The sequence below is a fragment of the Stenella coeruleoalba genome (assembly GCF_951394435.1).
Source record: "Stenella coeruleoalba genome assembly, chromosome: 7".
Classification (NCBI taxonomy): Eukaryota; Metazoa; Chordata; class Mammalia; order Artiodactyla; family Delphinidae; genus Stenella; species Stenella coeruleoalba.
In genome coordinates this window covers 119,757,131-119,767,397 of record NC_137153.1, presented here as the reverse complement: position 1 = coordinate 119,767,397, position 10,267 = coordinate 119,757,131, and the positions used below count along the sequence as shown (strand labels likewise).

The following is a 10,267-nucleotide window of genomic DNA, read 5'->3' as shown; positions in this document are numbered from 1 at the left end:
CTGTTCAAATCTCTTAACCACTTCTTACTGAGCTATTAAGATTTTTTACTGATTGGTAGGAGTTCTTTAAATATTCTCGGTATGAGACCATGGTATTTTTTAATAGGCTGTGGTAGGCAGAATAATGTTTCCCCTGCTGAAGATTTCCTGCCCTAATCCCCAGAACTGGTGAGCATGTCACCTTACGTGGCAAAAGGGACTTGGCGGGTGTGGTTAAATGCAGGATCTTGTGATGGGGAGATGGTCCTGGGATACCCAGGTGGGCCCAGTCGCATCACGTGAGTCCTTCAGAGAACCTGTTCTGGCTATACCCAGAGGGAGATGGGACCATGAAAGCAGGGTTGGAGTGATGTGCTGTCGCTACTTTGAAGATGGAGAAGGGGCTGTGAACCAAGGAATGTGCCAGGGACCTCCAGAACCTGGAAAAGTTCAGAAAACAGACCCTCCCCTGGAGCCTCCAGGAGGAACCAGCACTGCTGACAGCTTGCTTCCAGCCCAGTCACACCCACGTCGGACTTCTAACCGGCAGAACTTTGTGATAACACGTTTCCTTTGTTCTTAAGCCACTAAATTGTTGTTAATGAGTAGAGACAGCAGTAGAAGACTAATAACCTACGTGTGACCAAGGCATTCTATCCCTCTGTGACTCTCCTTTTATTTCCTACGGTGTCCTTTGATAAACAGAAGCTTTTGATTGAATGGGGTTGAATCCATCAGTCTTTTCCTTTATGCCTGGTGTTTCTGAAGTCCCAGTTAAGAAACCTCTCCCCGGCCCGAGAGACTGAGAAAACTCTCCTTTACCATCTCCCGTCAGGCTGCTCGCTTTGCACACTGAGGTCTACAATCGCCCCGAAGCCGAGGGTTGTGCGGCGTGAGGCGGGCCCCTCGGGGTTTTGTATGGTGTGTGGACAGCCAGCTGCCCTTGCTCCGCTGGGTGGACGCAGCCCACCCTGTGGATCTGTGTTTGGTGTTTCAGCTGCTTTCCAGGGAAGCTGGCCCAGAGCACTGATTGAAAGCGGGAAGGTCCCTATTTAACTCCTCCCCCCCCCTTTTTAATGAGAGTTTTCTAGTCTCAGAGTGACCTGTTTAAAGATGAATGAAGATGCTGTGACCAATATCAGGAAGAAGCAGGTGACTTTGGGTGAGGGAGGGGACATCCCCCCCAACCCGTCGATGAAGTGGGAGCTTAACGCTGGGGGCTGATGCTCTGTGGAACAGCCACTTGCCCTCTAGGAACATCAGTGGTTACATCTGCTGAATGGGCTCCCTAACTCTCCCTGACTCGACCACAGCCCCTGCTGTGGATGGGCTCTGGGAAAAATACTCAGAACAGCTGATGTTCGAAGACGCAAATGAAACCTGGGAGGATATCTGCCAGAAAGCAAACAGCTTTAACACGTGATCCTTCTGGTGAGGCTGTGGGGCACGAGGGTTCGGACCCTTTGATGAGAGAGAAGGGGCTGGGCAAGCAGGTCTTGTTCAGCAAAGGGGCGGCGGGGGAGCATGTGTGCTGGCCTTCGCTGGGGACTGAGTGGGGTTTTGGGAGGCCGCAGGCAGGGGGCCCGGGGAGGCGTGGGGTCGGGCTGCGGGCCCCGCCCACCTAGGTGAGCCGCACCTTCATCGTGGTTGCCTTGTAGCTGTAGTTGTACCCTCTCCACGACCTCCAGTTGACACCGTTGGCATAACTCGTGTGCGGCCCCCCGAGGTAGCGGCCGTTCAGGTTGGACGAGTGACAACTGTTGTACCACCAGGCCCCCTGGAACTGCACTGCACAGTTAGAGGAACTCTTGTCGTTGTCTTGGTCTTTGGTGGAGAAGAACTGGTCCTTGTGGGGCGTCAGGGAATCACCTGCTCAGGAGGGAGTGGGGGTATTGCTCGGGCTAGAGGGAGCCTGCCCTGCCGCCTGCCCAGCGCCACCTCCCTCTAGAGACGTGTGAGCTGACGCCCAGGGCGTCAAGATCCTGCCTCACCCTGGGGCAGATGGAGCCACCTGGCCCAGGAGCTCGGCCCCAGGGCGCATGCCTCCCTCCTCCAGCCTCACCTGTTTCCTCCCGGCTCCCCCAAGACCACCAGGACCCGCGCCGTCCTCTCCCCTGAGGTGCCCTCCCTTCCCCGAGCCTGCCTCGCTTTTCTGGGCTTCATACCCACTCCCTGGGTTGCGCGGTCATCCCAGAGGGACAGCACGGCCTCATCCCGGGGCTCCCTGCTCCATTTTCAGCCCTGGGTGTGCAACTCACCCCAGTTCCTGTAGCACCCCACTGCCCTTCTCACCCCTGCCAGACCCTCAGCTGTACCACCTGCAGCATGGAGAGGAGGGTCCCTGCCCTTCTCCTTCCCTGGAGGCTCAGAGGAGGCACGTGTGGCAAAGGGGTGCTTGAAGGCTCCCATTAGCAATACTCCCCCCCGCCCACGCCCCGGGAGGACCTTGCTCCCTGCAGCTCTGGTTCAACACAAGCAGACAGGCTCCTAGCACCTTTCCTGAAAGAGTGCACACTGGGAATTCTCAAGAGGGTGCCCCATAAGAGATGCCTCCCCACATCCTGTGACCGGGGTGTCTTTTTGGCAAAGAACATCCCACAGGGTTTGTGTTCCGTGGAGCCCAGTTTGGGAATATGGCTCTAAGGGCTGACGTGAAATGACCGTCCTCTTCCAGGTGTTAGCAGGGAAAGGGGTCAGTGACCTCAAGCCCCACTCAGAACAGCTCACTGCTCTGCAGACACAGCCTTGGGAGCGGTAACTGATGGCGTCACTGGTCCCCATGCTACAAAGAGACTCAGGTACCTTCGTGTCTGCATCCAAAGACGGAGAACCTGGACCCAGGGAGTGGAGCCCCAGCCCAGGGTCACTCACGGGAGACAGAGCCAGGATGCTAAGCAGGTCCTCTCTGCTTCCCCAAACCCCGCGCTGAAGCCCAGGCCACTGCTGTGCCCCTCGCGGACTCTCACCTGCACTGCCCCCGACAAAGGCTCCCAGGACCAGCTTGTACTTCTCTGCCTCACCCGCCATCTTGAATGACTGGTACTTGGCAAATTGGTGGTTGCCCTCAAAGTCCACGAGGTCTACCCGCAGCTCGCTGCTTCCTGTTGGAGGTGGGTGCTCAGGGCCCAGCAGAAGGGACCCTCTGCCTACGGGCACGGGGGGTGGGAATGTGGGCTTTAGGGGACGTCTGAACTTGGCATCGGGACAATTCACTGGGAAGGTGTGAGAGGCTGGGCTGGTGGGAGGACCTCAGGGATGCCTCCCTGTTTTCAAATAGCTCCCCTGCTGCTCCATCAGCCATGCCTGAAATTCCACAGTCAGTGGACCTGGACGGAATGAAGCCTCGCTCTAGTGGGAAACCCTAAATTCTCCTGCAAATAGCTGTGAATGCCACGGCAGGAAACCTTTGTATGTGTGGTTTCTTCTGCAAGGATTTCAGGCACATGAGTGGACACCGTCAAGGTTGCCATGAGGGAATGGAAGGAGTAAGAAAGGATTTACACGTTTGCCGTTGAACTCAGGACCAGCTGTGAAGCTGATTCTGTGGAACGGAGAAGTGGGGTGAAGGGGCCTGCGTGGGGACCGCCACATGCACTGAGCGGGAGAGGCAAGGGAGGGGCTCCGTGGGCCTAAGATCCCAGTTTCAAGGAAGGACCAACCGTTGGAAGTGGGAGAAGGGCCACCCCGATCCAGATGGCCTCCCCCTCACTTCCGACTCTCGGGTTCTAGACACGATCGGTCCCGAGACCAGAAGCCGTCTTCACTCCAATAATCCACCTGCTCCGATTTGAACACTCAGACAGTGTAGGAGAATACACGTCCTAGGTTCTCAGAGTAATAACCCCTCCTGCTGTCACACGTGACCACCCCGGGGGCCAGGGGGAGCGGGGTCCTCTGGCCCACATGGCCCAGGGCTGAGGTCAGGGGCATGTGCATTTCAGGCACCCCACCACAGAGCCCCCGGCCGCGGCCCTACCCTGGGCGGTCAGGGCGTGGATGTTTTCATTCCCCAGCCAGAACTCTCCCAGCTGACTGCCGAAGCCCTGCTTGTACGCGGCCCAGTCCCGGTAGAAGTCCACAGAGCCGTCGCTCCTTCGCTGGAAAACCTGCACACGATGGGGAGGGCTGGGGAGACGGGGCCCCACTGCCGTCCCCCCACAGAGCACCCCGGCCACACGCGGGAGCAGCGCTGGTAGTTCACAGGCATCACAGGCTGAGGACCAGAACGTGGGTCTCATCCAAGAGCCCAGGGGCAGTCAGGGACACCCACATGGGACCAAGGAGGAAACGGAGGCTCAGAGAGGGCAGGCGACAAGCCCAACGCCACACGGCTGGAGAGGAGTGGGCACCTCTGGGCCTGAGCCCACAGCCCTGAGCCACGGGACTCCTTCCCATGTGGGTCCACAGCCCCCTCCCCCGACATTTCTGATTCTCCCGACCTCAGTGAAAGGACGGGGGCAGCCTCTGCCTGGAAGGAGTGGACGGTCTCACAAAGGCCTCACAAAGGCCACTAAACAGTGCTCTGCCACCAGGTGAGGCTCCCAGGCACGCCCACCCCTGCCAGGAACCCCACGGCCATCGCTGGGTGACCCCACGGCCATCGCTGGGTCCCCCCCACTCACGGTCCACCCCCCGCCGTCCACGTCCATGTCACACAGCACGGTCAGGGGCCGGCAGTCGGGCAGGTAGATGGTGTACCAGCCGCTCAGAAAGTGTCCCCTGGTGAGCAGCTCCTTACAGGTCCGAGGTCCTGGGAAGGGAAGCCGGGGAATGGACGCCAGGACAGGAGCTCTGGGCGGGGCAGGGGGGAGGGGGCAGGAGGGAGAGGCAGGGACACCTGCCTGGGGGAGGTGGGCTCTGAGTCCTGGGACAGAGACGCGGCCCCCAAGGCCACCCGGCTGTGAGGGCCAGGCCCCGACGACCTGGCCATCCCCACCTCCCAGGGCTGCCCCCGCCTAGTCTCCTGGGCACCTGGCCTCCTCCAGGAATATACTCGAGTTATCCAGGCAATGGCTGCCTATCACTCGGGTAAGTGGGGAGTAAGATATGCGCAGAGAGGGCTTTGTCCTTGGAAGGTAGAACCTGAGTCTGTGCAGCTGGCCTTCTGGTCGACCCCCCCCTCCCCCACCCCCAGCAGGAGCAGGTCCAGGCGGAGGTCCGGGGGTCGGCGTGTGCGCAGTCACCTGTGGCACAGGAATGAAGCTCTCCCGGCTCTCCTGTTGTGGGGAGCGAGGACATGCACGTCACACGTCTGGAAACAGCGCCCCCACCCCTCAGCCCCGTTGCTCCGTGAACACAGCGTGGAGAAAGGAAACCATTATCCAGCTCTTTGCAGGACTCTCAGCCTCCAGCCCTGCGGATCAGCTCCTAGACTCAGCGTCCCTGGGCTTGCTCGGCCCCCACTGCATCCGGCCTGCCTGGGGGCTGGCGGCCAGCACCGTCCCGCGGGGCACTGGCTGGACCGCCGTGCCGGCCACCTCGCCTGGGCTTCACGGCTCACGGCGGTGGAGGTGCAGCGCCCCCAGGCCTATCGCTTTCCACAGCCCATGTCCCCAGCACAGCCTCTGCTTGTGGAAAGTACTGGGGAGCATTTGGGATGTGGGTCTGGGCCCCAACCTCGCACTTTGTATTTGTAGCCAGAGCATGTGACTGTGTCTTGGCGTTTTGCCTTTTCTTGCTTTTACAAATTTTTAAATAAATGAGCATAAATCAGAGCATTATAAGCAAAATGTCCAAAACCACGTAGCAAAGCGGTATCGCCAGTCACCTGGGTCCAACTCCGGAGCCTCTGGGCTTTGAGCGCTCACCGGCCGCTGACAAAGCAGGCCGGGCTCAGGGGCCCCTCCTCCCGCACCCATCCGCTGCAGGGCCAGGGCCAGGGCTGTGGTCTGAGATCCTCTCCCACGTGGTGCTGGCCGTGACCGAGGCCTCTGGGAACCCCCAGCCCCCTGCAAAGCCTGCTCAGTGACCCCAGGGAGGCGGAGGGGCTCACCTTTCTCTCCGCCTGCGCCCTTTTCCCCTCGGTCTCCTGGGGAGAGACAGGAGATGCACAGGACGTCTGGTCAGTGGACGTCGACCCTCCGCTCTGGAAACCACCCAAGTGCTCACTTCCTTGGGAGCTGGGGTGTGGGGGGCGGGGCTGAGGCTCTGGGCACCACACACGCATGCTCCGCGGCCCACACTTTTCCAATGCCTGGGTCTCAGCCGGGGGAGTTGCGGGGGGCGGGGCTCAGAGGCCTGGATTCTTCCCTGGGTTATGAGAGGCTGCTCTGGACCTGGGGCCCCGGACCCGGGACCCCGTTCACACACTGTCTCGAAGCTCTTTGGAAACAGGAAATAGGACAGGTGCCTCTCTCACTTGGCCCCCCTCCCTCTCTCTGTCTCTCTCCCATCTCTCTCTCCACCTCCTCCCTCTCGCTCTCTGTCTGTCTCCATCTCTCATGTCTCTGTAGACAGGCCCCGGGGTCCTGCTCAGGGGTCCTAGCTCTTCATCACCTTTGGTACCTTTGGGCCCGGCCGGCCCTGCCTTCCCAGGGACTCCGGGAGAACCTCGCTCTCCTGTAAATTCCAAAGATACATCATTGAGGAAAAGGCAACCTGCAGAATTCTACTTGAGCGTCTCTGCCCTAAGGATACAGCTCCGACCCTCCCATCCCAGCTGCGGTATCCTCAGGATCACCGCCCTGGGACGCAGCAGAGGGTGACAGCAGGCGGCGAGGACAAATCACTCACAGCCCCCCGGGGCCGACCGGCCGGCGCACCCAGCTCGGGCTCCAGGGAACCACCAGCCATCTGGCTCCCGACCAGCTCAGTGTAGCAGCCCAGGTCCAGGCCACTGTCACAGAGCCCCCCGGGGGCCTGGGACCAAGAGCACGTCCTCAGAGACCCTGTCACACAGGACCCTCCGGCCCCTTGGCTCTGGGAGGGAGGCGGGGCCCTGCCCTGTGCTCAGCCCTGGACGCAGGGGCGGCCGGGCGCAATTATGCCTCCCTCTGGGGTGGTTCTCTCTCCACCTCCAGAGAGGAGGGGTCGGGAGCCACGAGGCCTCCCAGGTCTGCTTTACTGATGTGAGCAGGGGGTAGGACCACCCAGGGCCCTGCCCCTCCTCCTGAGCGCTGAGGGGAGGGTCAGGAGAGGCGGCCCCAGGCTCAGTCAAGGCAGCAGGAGCGTCTGCCGGCAGCCTGCCCTCCCCAGGGAGTGTGGGTGTGTGGGGTGGGTCCGAGGGGGCGGCGGCTCGGCTTGGGGCGGGCCAACCACACCCACTGGTGGGCAGCCGCCCCAGCCCGGCCCCTCCTCCCAGTGTCCCCCCGGCAGGACCCCCAGCCTGGAGCCCATCGTGGTGAGCACACGCAGCCCTCCCATCCCCAGGAGCTGCCCTGGGTGCCCACGGCCCCTGAGCTGGATGCCTCCCAGGACGTGAGAGGCTGGGGACCTCCGAGCTGGCCCTGTGTCCGCAGCCCTTGGAGCACCCACTCACACACAGGTCGGGGGCACTCACCCCTCAGCTGCGTGCACACCTGCCCTCCATACCAGGCTCGGGGCCCGAAACCCCACAAGGGGCCGCCACGTCGACGGGAGGGCTATGGAGCACTCGGGGGCCTTTCTACTGCGTTAAGGTCCAGCCCCACCCTCCCTGCTGATGGCTGACTGCTCTGAGCCCCAGTTTTCTCATCTGCGGTACAGACAGAAAACGCTGGGGCCGCAGTTTTCAGGTGAGAATACCGGGGTACGCGTGGCTTGGAACTCTGGCCCACGGTCACGTAAAGCCAGGGCTGGATCGAGGACCGGGAAGCGGGTGTTCTATGGAAGTGGACCCCGATGTGAGCTCATAGACTAGCTGCGACCAGCCCCCTCCTCAGGGAATGACAGATCCCGGCGGGCCTCGGGGCTCGCTCCTGACGCCAGCTCTGAGCAGGGTCGTGACCCAAGCTCCCGACCTGAGACCCGCAGGGGGCAGTGCTCACCCGGGGTCTAATTTGCGAAGAGCTGGTGCTCAGTGACCCCCACGCCCGAGCGCAAACACGTACCCTTCTGTCCATTGGCGCCTGGCTCTCCTTTGGGCCCTGCGGGTCCAGGCAGCCCAGGGCAGCCTCGGAGGATGGAGAGCTTGTCAGAGCCCTCCAGACCCACCAGCTTCACCTCTGCAGAGAGACACAGAGCGCCAGTCAGGGCGCTCGTCCTGGGCCTGAGAGCCCTGCAGAGCCGGCGACAGGCCACCCGAGCCACGGGGATCTGCCACGCGGCGACCTTGACCTGGGCCCTTGGCTGTGGCCAGAGTCACCCGTCTCAGATGAAGGGTCAGCCTGGCAGTGAGTTTCCCGCTTCTGGTGGGCACTGGTCAGGTGTGGAGGTGATGCAGGGCAGAGCCCTGGCCTTGTGGTCCACCCTGCCTGAGCCAGCCTCCCCACAGCCTCAGTGCTGTGTGTCCTTGGCCAAGTCACTCAACCCCTCTGAGCTCTGTCCCTTCGGTGCCCAAGTGGAGACAGGAATAGGGCTGTGGGGAGGATTAGATTAGATAATGCAGAATTTAAACTTCTTAGTATAATTCATGGCATTTTAAAAGAACCTCATAAACAGTGAGTGCTTTCACTAAGTAACAACAATAAATATTTAAATGACTTGGGGAATCTGGGTCAAAGTAACGTTTTCACCCCCAGACCTTGGACTTTTGACCATAGAATTCCTGAACTGGAAGGGGTCTGTGTAGGTCCCCTGGAGAGGGGACACATTTGATCCAAGGACACAGAGCAAACTCCAGTAAGAACTGGAACCAGAGATTCATTTCCTTCTCAGAAAAAGATAGTTAATTTTGTTGATTTCAGAACTGAAATATCGTCACGAGAGACAACTTAGAGGATGTGGGAATCAGCTGTGCTCTCACCGGAGACACAGGCAACTGTCGTTTCGGGGTCTGTCTCCAGCTGCGACTCTCTCACGGGGGCAACCTTATGCTTCCCCCATAAATACGTCCTCCACTCAGGGGGAGGCGGGTCTGTCCTCAGGGGCATCCTCTTGCCAGGTGTGGGCCCCATCCACCTGCGTGGGATCGGGAGGGAGACCACAACCCCCTCTTAGACCCAAATCTGCCGAATCGCACTCTCTGGGGTAAAAGCCAGAAATCTGCACTAGCAAACCCCAAGTAAACGTGGGAGCCCTTGGATTAGAACATCTTCCAACATCTTTCTGAAAAGTCCAGGAGAAGACGGAGAAAGTGATGGGCATGGTCCTCCTAGGTGGCAGCGTTGAGACCTGGCCGGGAAGCTTGTGGGGAAAATCACGGGCTTGAGAGTTGGACAGACCTGGGATTAAATTCCTGCTCCCCCCACTCTGACCTGTGTGACCTTGGGCCTGTGGTGTCCTAGTCTGCTGATGAAGTTGAGCTGTTGAGTCTTCAGAAGAAGATGCCTACGGAGGGTTTAACCCTAGATACTATTTGTGGTCAATGAGTGGGTAGTTACCAGCTCTCAGGGACTGGAAATTCAGGTCCATCTCACCTGGACAGGTGTCTGCAGTCTGGGCGGCCAGGGTCCTGAAGCACAGGAGTAAAAGGAGCTGGCCGGTGGGCCCCAGGGCCACGGCCACTCCACTCAGCTCCATGTCCTCTGGTCTCTGACCTTGCTCTTGTGAGCAGGGGAAGCCAGCCCTTGCCTGAGCCTGTGGGGGACACCCACTTCCTGCAGCCTCTTTGGTTACACCAACAGGAGGTACCAGTGATGGCAAGGGATGTTTCCTTCCTGCTGGGCCCCACCATGCTGCCCGCTCAATCAGGCTCACTTCCCCTGGCAGGATACTCTGTTCCCAGTCGAGAGAGCTCCCAGGACCCCTCTGTGGGAAAGGGTCTGCCTTCTTTGTGGCTTAAGGAAAGCCCAGTCCCCCAGACTCCCTCCTCATTACCCAACTACACCCAAACAACACTCTGAGACCTTGACTGGGGTATAAGGAGGCGTTGGCTAGAGATGCTCCTTCCCTCGCCTGACTTCCAGAATATTCTAATGACTGAGGCAGTCCTTGAGCACTTAACACAGCGGAAGAGAAAAAAATTCCGAGCACTTCGTATGTGCCAAATACTACTTATGCCAGCCCCATTCGGAAGACACTATTATCTAAATGTCACAGGTGGAGAAACTGAAGTCACACAGTAAGAGCCTGACGTTACCTCAAGTCTGTCTAATGCTCCAATGACCACTGGGTCTGGTCATTACACCGGAAGGCGAGGCTATGTCTTATCTCCCCCCACATCCCAGAGGCCATCCTCCACATCCTGTACTATGATCGCCCTTGACCGGGA

The 10,267-nt window shown here is 59.7% G+C and overlaps 1 protein-coding gene across 1 annotated transcript; it reads right to left on the bottom strand.

The window, feature by feature from the left end:
- Nucleotides 1–1,370: 1,370 nt before the first annotated feature.
- On the bottom strand, nucleotides 1,371–9,576 carry LOC307189256 (ficolin-1-like; the record flags this gene model as incomplete). The annotated part of the gene is given in 9 exon segments (XM_079927145.1): nucleotides 1,371–1,848; nucleotides 2,946–3,080; nucleotides 3,956–4,085; nucleotides 4,602–4,748; nucleotides 4,751–4,770; nucleotides 5,972–6,007; nucleotides 6,484–6,537; nucleotides 8,007–8,120; nucleotides 9,474–9,576. Coding segments are annotated over 9 exon segments (987 nt in total). The 3' UTR covers nucleotides 1,371–1,600.
- Between the last annotated feature and the right edge of the window lie 691 nt (nucleotides 9,577–10,267).